Source organism: Motacilla alba, chromosome 4 (genome assembly GCF_015832195.1).
Source record: "Motacilla alba alba isolate MOTALB_02 chromosome 4, Motacilla_alba_V1.0_pri, whole genome shotgun sequence".
Taxonomy (NCBI): Eukaryota; Metazoa; Chordata; class Aves; order Passeriformes; family Motacillidae; genus Motacilla; species Motacilla alba.
In genome coordinates, this window is record NC_052019.1 from 71,947,702 (window position 1) to 71,967,350 (window position 19,649).

The window sequence follows — 19,649 nt, forward strand, 5'->3', positions numbered from 1 at the left end:
CACAGGACTGTTCTAGATCCATCCAGGAACCAACTTTGGGAATAAAAGCATACTGATCTTAACCGATGTGCTCTCCTCTAACCAGCAAAATACTGTGGCCATGGAAGCCAAGGCTTCCGACATGGAGTAAAAAACAAAAAGCCCTCTTCGTGCAGTCTCAAAAAACAAGAAAAATTAAATGGCTGAAAGTTCCAACACAAATATTTCACGAGGGATAAGGTTTTGGTTTTCTCCTCGTCACCTCCTGCTGCACTATGTACATTGTACATGTGTAGTAATTTTAACTACTTCCAATCAGTTTCATTCTGTTCCGTTCAATTTCAGTCAAATTCAGCCCAATCAGCCTGTCAGGTTTGAGGGGTTGCTGTGAGATGGGACTATTATGCAACAAAACAATTTGCCCAGACATGGAGAAAAAACAACTAACTCCAGCCTCAATTCTAGCTACTTACTCACACCTCTTGCAAATGTTTCAAGTGAGAATTTCACCAGTGTTCAAGCTTATTTGACTCTCTTAAAACATTTACCGAATATTTGCATTTATGCCAACATTACTGCCTGGCCACTGCTGGCTCTGCTTGTTAAAAAAAAAAGTATTTAAAGACCCTGAACCGCATCCAGAGTGCTTAGTGACCTCAGAAGCCAAACCATGTCTTTCAAAGATATCTAGCATGTCTTAGTTTTTATAGTGTTTGAACAGGCCCCGGGTGTTTACAAGACCTTGATAACTACTCCAATACATAGGTAGAGTTGTAATTTATGCTTAATTCTTCATTCCCAAACACATAATTGGCCACCACCACCAGCATACCTGTGTAGGCTGCATTCTCCAAGTCAATTTTGCTCACAATAAATCAGCAGGAGCTAAGACAAAGTATTTGAACATTTTATAAACCATCAGATTTAACATACCTGACATGAAAAATAAATACAACGTAGAAATAAATATATTCATAGTAAAAAATAAGTCTTTTGCATATCAATAAATAGAGCAACTCAGATTCTTCTTCCAGGGAAACACATTTGCTCTAGTAAATGAGCTTTTTAGCAACCAGGAGTGTGTTCTTCAGAAGCATTGCAACAGTCATAGGTCCTACCCCTCCCGGCACCGGAGTGATAAAGGCAGCCTTCTTCTTCACTTCTAGGAGAAATGAGAAAAAAGGCATTGACTAATAAGGCTTCCAAACCTTTTCTCCCACATACGCACGAAGGGCTGCGACTGGCAGGTACTGCAGGGAAGGGACCGGCCAAGGCAGGAGCTTTACTGCAGCCATAGCAGGGATGGAACACGGCCAGGACCGGGGCTCTGAGGTACTTCTCCTAATCTGAATTTATCACCCAGGGCTAGCTCTGGGCCAGGGCTGCACAACCTGTTCCAGCTGAGGTACCTGCAGCACCTTGCCCTTTGCCCACGGCAGCACAGGCGCTCGCACAGCCCGCGCTCCGACAGATGCAAAGTAAATCCCAAGGAATTCTTTGGGTGAGGGGCAATTTCTGCCCATGTGACCCGGCTGAACAGCTGTCCCAGGAACATCTGTGTGACATGAGGCCAGGACCAGCCCAGGAGAGCAGCAGTGATGCGCATCACCCCCGTCTGTCAGCTGGGACACAGCACCTGCAACATCCAGGAGAGCTATGGAAGCTGGGGATGCCATTCTGCAGCTAAGGAGGCGACCCCCCCCAACTCTGTAGTCCTGAGGAACAGCACGCAGAGCAACTACTGCCACCCACAGCAGAGCATCGGCAGCAGCTAAATCACCTAGTCAGAGGACACACAACTGACACCATGAAGGGTTTCAAGCACCAGCACTTGTTCATTCCCCAATACAGCCTCTTCTACCCTGCTTCTCACGTGCATGACACCTGTGTGGCCTTGTACTCGTTTGTGACTGGTCAAAGCACCTCAGCATTCCCTGCTCCTTTTCCTTGAACCATGTTCACCTGTTTTACACAGCTGCCCCCCATTAGGGATCAGGCTCAGCTGCAGCCCCATTTCCTATGTCCCATCATCTGTTCTCCTACAACACAAGCTAACAAGACACCCTGACATCATAGAAACAAACTTAAAACATGAGAGGAACAAAGAACCATTTTCTGTTCCATTGGTTTTTCTACTTCACACTAAAAAAAAAAAAAAAAAAGTTTTCTTCAAGAAAAAACACAATTCTAGTGGCAAAATTCCCATTGCAATTTCAGCCATAAACACTCAGTTCCTCCAGAGAAGATATTTTTTTAATCACCCTAGTTTTACTAGGATGCCTAGGTTAAACCAGGATGCACAGGGCAGGTCTTCCCAAAGTACCACGAAGGAAAATCTTCCTCATAAATTAGCTCCAACCATTAGCCATGTTAGACTACTCAAATTCAGTGTGCACCTTGAGTGCATTTAAGTTAACCTGTTTGTATGAGGAATTCGTGTAACAGCAATAGCTCCTGGCTTGATCTTGTTACCTACTGTGCAAAATGCCACTGATTGGAATTACAGGCTGTTGGCAAAGGACTTCTGCTCAACTTGGTAGGAACTCACCTAGTTAATCCTGAGAGTCGGGGTTTTTTTAGGGCACCATCATGAGACGTTTTTGTGTTTGTTAGTTTGGGGCTGTTTTTGGATTGCTTAGGTAATAACTTCTCGGTAAATCATTCCCCACTTACAGAAGCTTTGCTTTTTCAAAGGCGCACACACAGGAGACAACTGAGAAAGCATAACTGACACAAACACATTCAATTCCACTGAAGTCCCTTAGAGCAGACCCAGCCTGGCTACAAGAAGATATTAAAAAATGGAAAACTAGGCACTGGCTGTGGAACAAACAAGATCACTTGCTACTGCTTTAAGTGTATTGAATCTCTGGAATCTATGTGGCGCTTAACTGTCAGGAATAAGGCCTCCAAAAAAGAAATATTACAAAAGCATTAGAAAAATTGGACATTGGGGGTTCTGGGAAATGATATTCACTAGATTTGAGGAGCTGGCGTAAATCAAATTAATAAAATGCTGACTGAACCTCCCCCATAGCAGGGAATTCATGAGAACATTTGCAAAGTTACCAGCAAATATCTCACTGAACTGAAGAACACAAGATGAAGCCTCATTGAGGAGAGCTGGTAAAAACAACCAGGAGGGCTTTAATTACTCTGCTGACTGGCACCACCAGATATGCTCTTAAAATATTTGGCAAGGAAATCAGGCTACAATGCGGTTTTTCTTCAGATGTAAAATTCAACAAATTCACTCAGATGTCATATGACCATCACTCCCAATATTCGCAAACACAAACAATTACCCTTGCTAAACAAAAACAATTAACCATCACTCCCAATATTCGCAAACACAAACAATTAACCTTGCCAATAGCCATACTATTTTGAAGCGCCTACCATTTCAGAATGGTGCTTACAGTTAGAGTTACTATGAATTTGCAGATTAATATTGTAATTATTGAGATGTATCCATGTCTGAAGAAAACACAGCCATTCGCACAGGAAACACTGTATGCACTTTCAACTGAAATATGTTTGTTTCCACGGCAATGTTACCTACCTCTTTCTGTGGTGTTATTCAAACTACTCCTACCTTACCTACAAAGAGGACAACCCGCAACCAGACCTCGCCTTTGCTCAAGAAAGCCTTCCAATGCCTGTCAGGTCACTGTCAGGTACAACACGCATTGCCTGTGGTGTTCGTAACCCTACCCAGCAGGAAACACACAGCACACTGTTTCCCCAAGTTGTTGGGGAATTCCTCTGCCCATATTCTAGCATTATGGAAATCCCTGTGGGTAGGCGTGGCAGAAGCCAAATTTCTTGTCAGTTAGCATAAAACCACCCAGATAGCTTACGCACAAAAGCTGATCCAAAAGATTTTTGAACACACAACAGGTGTCTGTGCTGGGGAAATTACCGTCTGGTAAGTTTCCATTGGAAAAAGTAAACACAGATATGGTGAGTGCAATTTTCCAAGATGAATGCCAGCAACCAAAGGGGGAAGATAGCTTGGCCTCAAAAACGTCAACAGACTTTCCTGGTCAAGTGAAATAGGCCAAAGCTCAGTTCTCAGACACCACATCAATGTGTGACTGATCACATGCAGGCAGGTGAGGTGTTGTGCTGTCAGTCCCAGCAGGTTCTGCTTCTCAGGAATGAAGTCACTTGGTCCACAGCTTTACTCCTGCTTTCTCCAGATGGGTGCTGGTCTCCCAGGCCTTCTCCTAACAATCTGGAAAATGCAAATCAGACACCTATGGGGGAGGAGCTGCTATTTTACAGCTTCTGTAGAACCTTGAAATCTTCCTTTGATTCTTCAGAAGAAATGAAACGTAGATTGTTTCCTTGAAAAACAGGATCCACTGCTTTGGAGACAGCCCTTCATTCCTAGGTTCCTTTAAAGCTGAGGACATCAGACACCTAATAGGGTTAATCACACAAACCAACAGCAAGTCTCAACCTGAAGGCAGTTCTGGGTCTTGTGCATCTGCATTAAGCGATGCAGAGTAATTCCTGCCTAAGCACTGTTTCCACACGGCTTTTCCCTGTAAAGCTACACCAGACCCCTGCAGCACTGCCCTAGTGTGAAATCACGTGCTCAGCAGCCACACTAGATATCCCATGTCCTGCTCCACGCGTTCTGGGATTCTTCTCACCTTGCACTGTGGGATACCAAGCAGCAAGCATCTACCCCATTTCTCAGAGCTGCTTCTTTTTCTCATCCTTATTTCTCTCACTGCAGCTATTTTAACTGGAATAGAAAGGAAAACCAAGGAATTCTGGCACAGCACTGTGATTCAAACAGTGTGTAGCAGTAACACCCCTGAACAACACCCTCTTGTGTGCAGGAGAGCCTTGACTGGCCATGCAGCAGCTCAGTGACCCCAGCTAGCCAGCAGCCTTCTGGCTTCTGTCACACCCTAACACCAGCCTTCGGACTCATTCCTCGCCGTCACGGAGCACAACAGGCAATGGTTCCCCCAAGGTCTGCAGGACAGCAATATGGTGACATGATCACACCGACTGGGCTCTTCTTCGCGGCAAAATAAATGCCAGCTCTTCAAAACCAACTGAGAAAGGAACTAACGAGAGTTCCAGCAAAAGCGCCTGCAACATCCACATTCTGTTTTCGTGACCGCTGTTTGGGAAAGCCGCACAGAGAGCTAACTTGGAAAGGATTCAAGGAGTGAGGAGCAGCCTATGGCCGGGCAGGTACCGCAGAGAACGCGGAGAGGCAGCAAACACCGTCAGATGCAGCGGCGGTCACAAAGCCCAGGCTTCCTGCACACTGCTGCAAAGGTACAGCTCAAGGACCACCACATCCACTAATTAATTGGATTTGAAGATTGTGGTGTGCAACCTCATTCAGAGAAAATGCATAATACAGGCTCATCACCTTGGACCACATCAATCACTTGTTGGGGCTCTCTCTTCTGTTCTTCAGCTCTGGGAATCCCTCCCTGCTCATGGCAGCACAAATTTTCCAGCATCTTTCACACTGCCCAGTCAGAAAGAACAGTTCTCATGTGTAAATCCCTCCACTGATATCACAAGGACATCACCTAACAAAGATGTCACATGAAGGACTTATTTTCTACATAGGCAGCTCACGAAGACTGAACAATCAGCACTGCTGTTTGTCAAAAATCTGGAAGGAATTGTGAAGAAATACAAGCAACCTTGGTTTCATTGGTATTTCCAGTTCCACTTGCAAAGGTGAGCTCCTCCTGTGGCGTGTTACCACCCTGCTCTACCAGTTACTCCTGGAAATGATGCTCCACCCAAAAGAGCTGTTTCAGCTAAATGTTCTGGGTAAGTTGCTTTATTTCATGTTCCTGGTCCTTGCAGCCCTCCTCCTCCCTTGGCATTATCGTTGTGGCAACAAAAGCCTATAAAACAGGGCCAAGTGCACCCACACATGCACTACACTGCTCAGAGCAACACATCTCCCTTTCTGTCACTGAAACTCACTGCCCAAAAGCAGCTAAAACAGCACTGGGGATCACACACGGATGCCACCACTTCTTCCTGGCACTTAACTCTTCCTCCCGAAGCTCCCAGAAGCCCGGACAGCCACTCCCCAGAGCACAGAATTCTCAACATAAACCAGGACTCTCCATGTGCTGTGGCGGTGTCACATGGAAAACTGCACAAGCAGTTGAATATATCCCTGCGGTGTCAGGCTGACTATTCTCCATGCCTTGTAGCTGACCTCCACACGCAGTGTTCCCTTGTCTTGCTCTTTTAGATACCTTGGAACTGTGCAGTAATCTGTTCTGGACCAAACCATTACTGGTTTTTGATGTGGAAGCAGTCTGGAGTGCCAAAATAAAGAGGACGTGGGGAAATGGGAAATAACAAATACTGTTTACTAAAGGCATTCCGTTATTCTCACAAATGTGTAAGCTGAATTTAACAATGAAAGACACAAAAAAGAAGAGTTTAAATGCATCCTTTTGTTGTTGAAGAGATAAAAATAACCTTTACTCTCTCACCTACCTTGCAGAGATCAGAAGATGGGATCCAAGTACTGGCAAGATAAGCAACTGAATCAAAACACCTCCCACCCACCTAATGAAATTAATTTCCACTACAGGAACATTTCAGCCAGATGACCTGGTGAAGGAAGCCATTTCCATCTATTTTTGTAAATTAAATTTGAACTCTGATCACCCACTTAAAACTCTGCTCTCCCCACAGCCGGATTTTTCTCCTGAAGAAGTGGATGAAGAAGCAACCGACCCTGGTGGGCTACGTGATGTTACACAGGCGCAACAAGTCAAGCCAGCCATTTATGTGCCTGGCTTCAATCTGCAAAAACCATTTTCACTCGGGCTTAAATATAGATTCAGCCAAGTGATCAAACGGGGGGCAAAGGATAATGTTATTTGCTACACAAGCATGCTGGCCTGCTCCATTTCCTAACTGCCAGATCAAGTACTTGCCAAGGGTGGTTTACTTGCTAGCCTTCAGAACTGTATACACCGGGATGTTTTTTGTTGGCGTTAAAGATTTAGTGAAACTTTCACCGATACCAATGAACCAACAACAACTTCCCTTTGGCAATGCACAGAGAAATGCTACTTGTAACTGCAGTGGCATAATCCAAGCCGAAGTTCCTCCCTCCTTTTTGGATCTTCCCTCCCCCCAGGTGAAATCTCGAGAACAACCCACAGCAGACATGACGAGACAGATACAGTGTATTGCTGAAACTCTGAATCACAGCCTTGCCACTGAATCTACACCTTTATTGCAGGTACAAGGGGCCGTGTTTGAAGAGAAAAACAAGGACGATGCAGCTTCATGTTTCTCAAAGATACAGCTTTTGTACTCCCCTACCTGCTAAAGCTAAACAAACACCTGGAAATTCTCTGTACTTGAGTTCAGCTCTAGAAACAGAAAATAGAACCTTTTATTTGTGATAGCACAAATCCAGGCAGGATAGGAAAATAAAAAAATATTTCAAGCTGTCCTCCAAAAGTTTTCTTTTCCTAGAGCTCTGTTGCACACATCGGTCACACATTCCGAGACAGTCGCTCAGCTACACTCATGCGGGTAATTTCACAGACTTTAACAGACAGGTAACATGCACGATGAATAAAAGCAGCAGCACACTGAGTGATGTAATTAGAAATACACACAGCTGGCTAAAACCATTCTGAATATAATTAAGCTTTGAAACATCATGCCAGCCAAGATGTTAATAACTGTGGAAAAAAAAAACCTGTGGGTGATGTTCATACTTATCAAAACAAGGAACTGTTGAGAACCATTAATAATGTGGGTAAATGCTGTCTAAGCTTCCCACACTCAACCCTGCCAATAAGTGCAACAATCCTGCTATTCCAGTCTGGAGCTCCTCTAGAGCAGAGATATTTAATCAAGTTACATTGTGAACTTGCTCTGCAACAAGTTAAACATAAAAAGATCAATATGTAACAACAATTATTATCTGTTAGGCTTGCCTGGACCAAGACGCTAAGCATTTTTAAGTGAACCCACATTAAACCTTAGCATAAAGGGTATTTCTAAAGCCAAGTTATCATTTTCACAGACAAGTGTAGAGGAAGAGCGCAAAAGGAGGCTTTGAGCAGCTGGGGTTCAATAATAGTTGCTATGAACAGCAGGAAACCCTACGCTTGAGAAAAAGCAGAAATGGTTTCCATTGATTACTCTTCGAACATGTCACAAAGATTAAAGGAACTGGACACAAGCACCTTCTGCACCATTGCCAGAAGAGCTCATCTCTATCTCTTAGGGGTTGCTGGCACCTGTAATTAAAAGTAACACTTTGCCCCCCAACCAACAAACCATTTCTCAGAAGCAGATAGATTTGTGTTCTTATTTAAGTAGATAAATTATAAAAAATTCCTGAAAACATGGTCTCATTTGAGACACGGCCCAGTCCAAAAATTCACCGTGAGTGAATCCTACAAACTTCAATATATTTATCCAACGGATTTGTATCAAGAGTGTTTCACTGACCTTCAAAGTCCACATCGCCAACTAACTTGGTTTTTCCTGTAAGAGGATCGTGGATATGGTTGATGCCTACATCAATCACAGCTGCACCTTCTTTGACCATATCAGCTGTAATCAGCTTGGGGATACCTGGAATATAAACACATATTTCATTACCCCGGCCAGGTGGTCTGAGGTTATCACTTTTGAATGATATCAAGGGGTGTGCATGCACAGCTAGGCACGCACAAAACTGAACTCTTTCAGTTGAATACTTCTTGATACACCCCACACTGAACACAACTATTCCTCAATTGCACACAGTTTGTAACTACTACTAGGAAAAAAATAGGAAAAAAAACCACAAAAAGCATCCCACCGAAAGCTGAGCCATGGGATTGGTTTTGGGTCAATAAACACTCAACCAACAGGCAATTTCAACTGTTACAGTAATCCCAGCAGACAATATTGATCCTCACAGGGACAACACACCGTTTCTTGCTCTTTACAGCAATTTAGGAGACCTCTACACATGACCTGGGAGGCCCAGCCTGGGCACTACACACCTTGTGGGCTTCACTCATATCTGTGGTGTCCTGGAGCAGGAGTTCTTGGCTTTTAAGAAACCCCAGCTCCAACAGCCACAAAAAGCCACCACAGCTTTTTCATACGCACCGTATTTCTCCAGCACAGCTTTAAATGTGAAGCTTCTTGATACTCATCACGAATATGTGCTTCAGTCAGGACCCAGAAAACCTAAAATGTCACCTCAAAGTCTAGCTAATGAAATGCATCCATGGCCCTATGACTCCTGTCCGAAAATTCTTCCCTACCATGCAACATCCAACTTCCAGTAGTGGGAATTTCCAAACTACACATTACAACTCACCTTGCTTCTTGAGCAATTCCATCAGCTTTTAGTTCTGAGAGGAATGTTAGAGTACCTCCAAAAAGGGAGTCTGACCTCCCCTCTCCCCATCAAAGCAGCTTTCTCTTGGGTGGAGAGAAGGCAAAAAGGAAAAGAAACCAAACCCCCTCAGGGTTCAAACTGCAGTTTTTCTGGAGGGAAGTGCAGGTGTACAAGGCTCTGGCTCCATGTGCTGTCCCAGAGCACTGACATTTAGTCATTTGGGTACAGGCAGTATTAGAACACTCCTTGCTCTCCATTTCTCACTCCCCCATAAGACACTCACTTGAAACTCTGCTTCACATGTTGAGCGAGCCAAGATCTCCAACTCTTTCCTAGCCCATTTGATAAGATCTGACTGCATCTCCTTCATCCCCCTCTGACGTAATCCATGGCAACCTGGCTGGTAATTGGATAATGCCTCAGCCTCATGGGGGTAAATGATCCGTGTGTGATAGGGCTGGAAGCACATTAATGGAAGCTGCACAGTTACACGCTTTGTAAAATGGTTTGATAATAAGCCAAATACTTAACAGCAACAAACGAACTAACCCCCAAACCAAATGAGTGTACCCATTTACTTAAGCCAACTTCACATACCAAGTAGGAAGGGACACACATCAGGGTAGGTTTTCCTAAAATGCACTGGCTGAAGAATATGGGAAAACCTTTGATTGGAAAGTTTTGTAGAAAATGATGAATCACATCTCAAACAAAGCAACAAGAAGGCCCTACCCAATCTGGGTTGAGGTGCACGAACTGCCAATCTCCAAGGAAGCTAACCAGAATAAAGGGTCTGATCAACCAGCACTTCCTACACATGAAGGCCACAGACCACGTCCTGAGGGACAGCGCAAGCAGTCCAAGCAGGAGTTCATCTGGCATTTGGCACAGTCACTACTCTTTGTCTTTGCCCACTCTCCAAAGGCAGCAGGCCGATGAGCCCTGTTCGTCTCAGCAGACCAAAATCCCAGAGAGCAGGAGCAGCAAGCTGACTGGTTCAAGAGTCCTGCTGCTCCCATCACAGCCTTGCCTGTCCGGAGGGGGCTCTAAAGCTGCACTTAAACTGCTGCCAGGGGGCTGCGGGCTGATGGCAGAAAGAACAGACTCCATGGGAAGCCTATGCAGGCCGGGATTGCAGGCCAAGATGGATAACCCCTGTGGTGAGATACAAAGTGTCAGGGGTGCTTAACAGGAAACACGATGCCTTAGATAGAAATCCAAAAGCTGGGTGGTATTCAAAGATACCTTAGGGAGGGGTAGGCTGGACAAGGGCGGCAGTGTTGGAACTTAAGATACAAGGAGTCAGGTAGGAAAAAGAAGGAAGGAATAAATTGCATGGATAGTTACAATCCAAATAATCAGGCAAATTGGCACCCCAAGCCTGGAGGCAAATGAGAGACAGCTCAGAGCCAAATCTTCTCACATTCAGGAGTAACAGAGAAAAGCAGCACCTGATCTGAAGTATTACCAAACCCATGAATGCAAGTGAACAGGAAAGCACTCAGAGGGGGAGCACCAGATCAGAGGGGACTCACAGCAACAAGTCACCAACCAGGAGCCAGGATGCAGACGGCTCTTGTAAAAGTACCACACAGGAAAAGGAGTCTCGGTCTTCCGTGCAGGCACACACAAAAAAAGCTCTCTTCCTTTGGCACATCCTCTGCACTGGCCTGTAAAAGCACCTGTTCCAACCTGGCAAGGTACAAGTTGCAAGAAAGGTAACACTCACTGAACAGATCACCCATTTCCGGGGAGTGTGCGATCCCAGAGGTAAAATGTGAACAGTTCTCATGTAACTGAAGGAAGCTTGGAGGGATTCCACCTTTCTGAAGTGCAACTTTCCCCAGAGCACGCACTGGGGCAGGGCTGAGTGCTGTTTGCACAACCTAGCCCTGGGTTTTTTCATCATTCCAGGTCTATCTCAAGTTGTGTAATGAGTGCTGTATCACACTTCTGTTACAAATGATACAAGGAAAATAACGGGAAAGGTAAACACTGCTGAATGGCTACTGGACCATTTAACTCCCAGCACAAACAATGACAAACCACACTCAGCACAGAAATCAGAAGCAGTGATTGCATTGGAAGTAGTGAATCTGGATGAAAGTTATTGGTTTATTTCCAGTTAGCATACCACTGCTGTCTTTTATTCACAGTGGTGAATTCTGGTCAAGCCTAGTTGATTAATTAGATGTGGGACAAATAAGTTGTTTCTTGATCCTGGCCTGCCTTCATAAAGAGGCAGTGAAGTTAAACCCTGAAAGAAAGGGCATCTCACTTCAGGAAGCGACAAGCTTTGGACAGGTACCTGTCTGTCTTCATCTAGAAAATACATAAGGAACTCCTGGGTCTTGAGGACGAGAAAGAGGGGGAAAGGGAGCAGAAAAGAGGAAAGACACAATCCTCCTTGTTCCTACACAGCGGCACAAGAGAAGGATGGTATCCCTGAGCTGCAAAGCCACCCAGAATTTTACCAAGGTTATACTAAGCTGGGCTGTATCTCTCTATTGATTACCAGTAAACAAATAACAAAGGTTCCTTAGAAGCAGAGTTCCTCTTGTTTCTTTGGGACAGATGAGTTAAACTCAAAGCAGTGTAAACTGAAACACTTAAAGTGTACAGACTCTGATCTTTCAGTCCTCTTCCTCTAGGCAATTACCATTGTCTTCCTCTTGACACCATAGTTGTAAAAGAGAAAAAAACCCAACCATTACTAACATAGGTTACCCAAACCTTGTTAATTTGGCAAGGCCGGCCTTAATTCCAACAGTGGGGGAAAGACACCGCGGTTTTATGAATGCAGGCTCCCAGCTGATTTAAAGAAACCCTCCTGTCAAAATTTAAATGACTCATGATTTTTCCATGGCACAGAGAATGTTCTAATTTACATAATTGCACCTGTATAAACTATGCACTGACTGGTTCCCAATCTTGAGTTCACTCCAAAGTCTCCCTAAGGGAAAGGTGTCACATGGGACAAGAAACAGTTTATGAGTCTGCAAATGTGAAGGGCAAGAACAAAGAGCCAAATCACTTGCCCTTCCTACAGTGAGAAATCCTACGTACTGCAACACCATCAGCGAGCACTGGTTATTCAGTGAAATGTGAAACAGCCAGTGCCACAGACACAGACTGCAAAGCCCTCTTCTCAGGTTTGAAATGCTGCAACTGGAACACTAACAACAACCAGTATTACCTGCAGCAACTATTACTATGTCAGCAAGCTGTGTATGGATCTTGAGCTGCTCTTTTGGGGTGTATCTGTGAGTAATGGTCACTGTAGCATCACCTGAAAGAGAAGAGGAAAAACAATTACCTGTCAGATATAAAATGCTATAAAAAGTACAGCATTTACCTTTGGGCATGAATTACTTTGGTACATGAACAACAGAACAGATGACCAGATTTGTCTTGGGATGTGACTTGTAAATCAGCATATGCGGAACACTCACAAGACTTGCTGCTCACATATGAAAAAACATTTGTTCTTAAAAACTCTCCCAGGTCGAATTCATTTATCTACTGTGGACTCAGCTCCCTTCCACGAGAAGGGAAGACCTTCCATGGCTTTGTTACGTTCAGTGGAACTCCACAAAGCAAACCCAGCACAGAATCCAGTGTCTGCTTTATCAAGCCCAGTTTGTAGAGGGTGCCACAAGACTCAGCTGTTCACCACACACAAAAGCTTCCCTACAAGACCACCAACAGAAGCACGCATCCTTCTGCTCCTGCAGAATAAACTCTGCTGGTAAGACATGAAAAACACTTGTGCTGTTTGATGGAGATACTGAGGAGAGAACACAACATGAACAGTTACAGGGAGAGGGCCCGAAGCCTCCTACTGCATCCAACAGCAGGAGTGGTACTCCCTCAAAGACTGCCCGAGCAAGCAGCAAAGGTAACAGCTCTCAAAGAAGACTCCTTCCAGCCATCTCTGCAATTATTTGTACTGCACAGTCTTCAGTGTGTTACACACCCCCATCTCTGCCTTCCACTCATCACAGACACCCAGGCCACGTTACTTGCAATTGAACTAAAACCTTTCGCCTTCTCAGACATTACCATCACATCTGCTTCCTTTGGAATGGGTCTGACTGGTCTAATCTGTGCCTCTCATCTTATCAACTCTCTCAGGCATCTCATCTTAAACCTTCCTGTGCTCTGGCTCCACTGCTCTCTCCCCTCACATTTTTTCCCTCTTCTTCAGGCTCTACAGTGCACATTGTCTCCCCAAGACAAGCAGATCAAAACACGAGCAGATAACAAAAAAGTACAGCTTAAAAAAAAAAAAAAGTCTTCTGATACCTGCTTTAAGCAAAAGAAGTATGTCTTGCCCAAAACCACAATCATTACTCAGCAGAAAGGTTGAGAAAAACCAATGGATAAAATCCAAAGCTACAAGGTTATCTCTCAGGAATAAAATTGGTGCTAATTGGCCTCTAAGATTTTAGCGAGAAATGTGTCTGCAGTCAGCTCCTGAAACCAAGTAATTGGTTTCACTACCAAAAAGGAAAGGAGGAAAAAAAAAGATCGGGGGAAAAAAAGCCCCTACCTTGAGAATAGCAGTGCGGAAGCTTACAGACACCTCAGAAAGGGAAGGTTTTCCATTTATTTGTGATCGTGCCCAAACAGAAAATAAACAACTATTTTTATACTGCTACTTCTGCTGAAAGAAGAGGAATATTTTGAACTATTAAGATTCCACATCATACTCCCAAGTCAATTCCCTAGCTTACGAAACAGAGATAATCTCTTGACCTGCCTACACAGAACGTGATTTATTTTGGAAGGGGTTCACGTAGCTTTCCCATCTGATCAGATATTGCCACCTGCAGGACATGAGTGTATCTACATATGAAACATCACAAGACAGTCCCCAACTCTGCATTTTTGTTCATAATCTAGAAAGAAAACCAACCAAAATGCCCAACAAAAAAAAAAAGTAGTACCATACATACCCACCCCTTGCATCATTTCTCAATTAAAAAAAATTAATCAAATCAGCCCAGTTGATGAAAAAACTCTTTTCTTGACTGATGACCTGAGCAAGTTTTTTCAGCATCTCACTGTAGGTCTTCTCTGGTCCCACTCCTCATGAGTTGAAAAAAAGAAAACAAAGCTGAAACCATGGCCTGGCCTCCCTTCCTTCCCACATGCCATCCAGGCCAATCTTTCGCTGCTCACAGCAGGAGCAGAAATTACACCCACGTGCAGAAGACGGAGCAGACCTTCAAGGAGAGTCCCATCTGTGAGTCAGGGAGGAAAACTCCACCAGGTGACCCCAAAGACAGAAGTGCTTCCATCATGTACACAGCACATAGACACAATGCCAGCTCATTATCAGAGAAGTACAGGTCCCTTGGTTTTCTCATTGCCAGCTGCTTTATACTGCATGCAAACACTCAGCAGACTGGAAAACCATAAAACTACCTGAAAAATACATCCTTTTCTTCAGATTAGGCAAAGCTAACTTGAGTGAGTTAACCCCTTGAGTGAGTTAACCCCTTCTGTATCTAGGCTCCAGCATCAGCAAGGGACTATCTGAACACTCTTCCGTCGCTACACCAAATAGGTGCCATACCTAGAGCCACTGGCAATGCCAGCAGGCAGGGTTCCAAGGGAAGCCATCTGACATGTCAGGAACCAGAACATTGGCAGAAGACCACGAACTGCCACAAAAATCTCATGGGCTGGCCCCCCAAAACAAGCTGCACTACCAGACAAACAGGAACTAGAAACCCAGGATACAAGACAAAACTGAGCCGTGGATCCAATCCACTCAAAAGCTGGAAGCTGCAAACAGTGTTTAGTTCCAGCTAAAAACTGCCCACGCAGCTGCTGAAGGTTTTGCAACAAGCTGCTGAAAGCATCACAGGTCACTAGGTCTCCTCGCTTCCAGGTGGGAAAGGTCTAAGTAGTTCGTAACATGACCTTGTGTTCTACCAAGCCTACTTCAAACATCAGCTGCACTGCCAATAACAAATGCCACCCGATGTTTGCCGCAAATGGCAAAAACGCTACTAATTTCCGTGGGAATGAGGATGAGACCAGAACTATGCACTAATGGTAATTACAATCCAGGCACTCAGAGAAGCTCCAAATATCAACTTTCCCACAGAGGCTGAATGGAAAAACCAACTCTAGGATTAGTATAAAGCTTTTAGTGTTTTATTATATTAATAACAGATCTCACTCCGCTCCAATTAAACAGGCCTGGGATTAAATGTCCACGTTTACCTCATTTGTGCACACCACCACGGCAGCTCCTAACATCAAAATGAAGTCGCAAAAGGGCAGCATTCTATCTAAATTGTATTTGTTGTAATTTCTACAGCACAATTATAGCAGCACATGTAGGCTCCTGTAATTAGAATCACTTAAAAATATTTCCACCACTGCACTGAATTTCCAGGGAGATATAAACTGCACTGCGGGAATATCCCCCAGGCCAACAAATAATCACGGTACTTATGCTGAGGAGTTCCTTGGATGGTCACTCAGGTATTTCCATAAGCAACACCTCACTGACATAGCACAACTCAAGGGTCATGCCCCACCTTTCTGCTCATTCATACATAAACGTATGTGTGTGCACATGTATGCACATGTGTGTGCTCACCTATGTATGAGCAATGAAAATAATATTGAACAAGCATGAGGGTAAGGCATACAAACAGCTACATTGTCAAAAACATCACCAGAGCCTCTGCAGCTCTTCAAGGCCTCACTGCCAATACTTCCCCCAAGGACCAGCTGAAATAGTAGCTGTTTCGAATGGAGGAGGAAGTGATGACTTAACACCAGAAAAAGTCAAGTCCAGAAACTGCTCTCCTGAGAATAAGGCAGGAAATGTATTAGCAAGTTTATTTTCTTGGTCTGGTTGCAAGTATTCACAAGCGTGGAAAGCTGGCTCTTAAATCTGAGTCCTCTAACCAGCTTTATTTTCAGGACTTAACAAATGGAAACATTGGGACGACATTCCCGGACTTACCTCCAGGCCTTTCGTGCTCTCCATCAGTATGTAAAAGCATTGAAATAGGCATTCCAACATTTTTGGATCTTCCAGCCACAAGAACATTTTTTCCAAATGTTTGTATTCCTTGCAGGAAAGAAAAAGAAATAAAAAATTATATTCCACTACTTGGATACATCTAAACCCTTCCTCTCAACCATAAATAATTCTGTCATGCGGATTGTGGACTGCTGACATGAACACGACTTGAAAATCCACAAGGCTGAATATGGGGGATGAATCCCTCAAAACAGCTTTCACCTTGGAGAAAGAAAACTGACAGCTCATTCAGGGTACCTGACTCACCCTTACCAAGAAGACTTCATTTCCTTGCTCCAGCCACCAAGGGAAGCACTTATGTCTACCAGTAAGAACACGTCCTTTTTTATTTAGAACATACAACTACTGAAAACATACGCATTTTTCCCCCTTCCAGTACTGAATTAAGTGCTCCTATTTTTTGTTCTTGTTTTTCCCCCTTCTCTACAAGAAATTACACATCCAAACTTCTATTGGACAACCAGAAAAACAGCACAGAAAAATTCCTGCAGAACTACGAAATTCAGGAAGTTACTGAAGCGTTCCACCAAATACTACTGTCTACACTTAAATAATAGTTGTGCTAATGGCACAAGAGGCCATCTACGTGGCAGCTCCTCATTCAGATTCATACTCTAAATGTTTGTTCTTCAATCAGCCCAATTCATTTCGAGAACCTTTTAGCTCACACCCGAGTTGATCCTTCATTCATCTCCCAGGATAAGAAGAGCTCCAGGACAGGCGAGTCTCTTACCCGTCCGTTTTATGATCTCCCAGACGGCAGCGGCGGTGGCGGGGATGACGGAAGGCTGATCGAGACACAGCCGCCCAATGTTCATGATATGGAACCCATCCACATCCTTCTCAGGGGCGATGGCGTTGCAGACTGCCCGTTCGTCTATGTGATCTAGGGGACACACAGCCCTCAGCTACAGCTCCTTGGCTTGTCAGGTGCCATCAATGCATCATCACACCGCCCAGACCTGGCCATGGTCATCAGTTACTGCTCTTGATTGAGCCAACTACACTCCCCCTAAAGGCAATTTCACCTTTCCAAACAGTTCACTGAAGATTAGGTTAAGGCATTTGTCACCGTGTTGATACAACAGACTGTGTCAAAATATGAGAGCCCAGTACGCAGCTGAGAATGAGGACACTAACTGTTAGAAATGTTTAAGGAAGTCACGTCTGCAATGCAGAAGTCTTAAACATGAAATGGCTCGGAAACCCCAACAAACCACAGGAGAACAGTCATATGCATTTCTCTGGTTTCTAAGCCCACAGAGAAAAGAGAAATTTTCAGCGAATTGATGGAAATCTCAAGCTGAAGTAACTTTGAAGGTCTAGCTTTGCTTTTCCAACAATACTATTTTTTTTAGTCAACAGTTAATCAATAGGACCAAAACAGATTCAATTTCATCAGAGAACCAAGAACACACCAAACTGTTTGATATTCGTGATCTCAAAATACTGAATATGGCTTAAATGGCATTGCCTGCACATCATTTAATATTCATATCTATTCATAGTGACTATTTTCCAGATGCACTCATGATACAGGACAGCTCTGCAACCGCTTAAAGCTTACACTGCATAAACATTAGCACTGATTACGAAAAAATGCGTTCACCAGACCGCTCCCTGCAGAGCTCCAAACCCAAGCATAAACCCGGAACACGTAACACCCCAGAGGAACAGGTCCACAAAACATCCCATACTTACCCAAAAAGGAAACTGTGTTTAATGGCCCACGGCCTGCTGAGAGCCCCAGAACAGCACTGACTGACCCACAGCCTGCAGTAACCCAGACCTGTTGAAAGGTTTTCTCCAGGAGAAAGTCAGGCTGACCCCAGAGTGGGGAGATGGGGAGAGAGCCGCTGGCCCTCTGTGGTTAATGACCTGCTGGTTATCGAGCCTCCTGGGAATTTGGTTGCTCCTCCTGAGCACCAGTGAGAGTGAATCAAACTATCTTCCCCTAAACCTGACAAGTAGACCGGGGGTTTATCCTTTCCATCTCAATGAATTTTTTTTGCATCCCTGACGTGACCCATTCTAGCCACAGCCTGAACAGAGCCCTGCAACTGTGTGGCAAGACGTCCCAGTGTCCAAGTCAGAGAGCACTACAGGAGGTTGAAAGAAAAAACAAATAAAGGAAAATAAGCATCAACAAGGAAATTCAGATGTTGCCAGTAAAATATTTTAGAGACATAAACAGGATGTTTTAGCTTAGTAGGTTTTTGTGGTTTTCCATTAAAAGGAGCTAGATAATTAAAAGATAAGCATGTTGTAGAAGTTAAACCATGGTAATCTCCTGTTAAAAGACTTCCAATTAAAAAACCCCTAGAGTTAAACCAGGCTGCTATGATTTACAATTTAATTCTCCATTTTATGATGAGAGCAAGTTGACTTCTGAATCCCAATGAGAAAAGACTGCGGGAATTAAGATATTAAGTACATTGATGAAAGAGTCTCTCAGAACTGAAACTTGCCTCACAGAGACTGAAAGCAACCATAACCCTGTTTTTATGTCAACTTGGGAATTAAAAATTAAAACAAAAACAAGAAATAAATTTGGAGTAACCTATTAAGTGGCCTTGGCAAAAGACAGCTTGTTACCCCTTAGACAAGTGAGTTGTTCTTCCAACACAAACCTGGCAGCCACGTTTTTCCTTGGGCCTGGGATGAGCAGAGAACACTGCTCTGAAAAACACCTCCCCCACACTGTCTGTCTTGAGCTTCCCAAAACCAGACAGATCATGGACACAATTACGTTAAAGGAAAGAAAATCATGCTTTACACGGATATTTTCAACACTCAAAACTGATTTGCAGAATTCCAGAACGGAGTTTACAGTACTGGGAGGAAACACAGCTGCGGACAAGGGAGCTGTGAGCCAGAGAAGAAGCTCCAACATGCCTCCTTAATTTCCAGAGGAACAAAATAATTTCTTAATTACCTTATTGTCAGTCCCATAAAACAAGAGCTGATATCCATTACAAGCCACCCCCCAGGCCGAGTTCCTCTCTGCACTCCTCCTCTCCCTTTTTGGCTGAACTTGCAGAGCTACACTGGGCATCACTGGCCTTTGCACACAGAGAAACTCCTATTGACACAACAACAGCCTCTGCTGCTGGCACACAGAAATAAAAACTGGTTTTCAAAAGGGAAGGCTATTGAAAATAGTAACACTGCACAAAAAGGATTTGAAAAAAATACTGCATGGATTTTCATCTTCTGCCTCAA

General features: G+C 44.1%; 1 protein-coding gene across 20 annotated transcripts in view; it reads right to left on the reverse strand.

Moving 5' to 3' along the window:
• Positions 1–19,649, reverse strand: part of LOC119700349 (probable bifunctional methylenetetrahydrofolate dehydrogenase/cyclohydrolase 2) — a 51,360-nt gene that overhangs the window by 26,927 nt on the left and 4,784 nt on the right. For 4 of the 20 annotated variants that reach the window (XM_038135373.1, XM_038135353.1, XM_038135367.1 and 1 more), the window contains exons 4-7: positions 17,161–17,313; positions 16,347–16,454; positions 12,552–12,644; positions 8,470–8,595 (exon numbers count right to left, since the gene is read on the reverse strand). In XM_038135373.1, the coding sequence (XP_037991301.1) occupies positions 8,470–8,595; positions 12,552–12,644; positions 16,347–16,454; positions 17,161–17,313 (480 nt within the window). The other 16 variants (XM_038135354.1, XM_038135356.1, XM_038135355.1 and 13 more) reach the window with 16 other exon arrangements.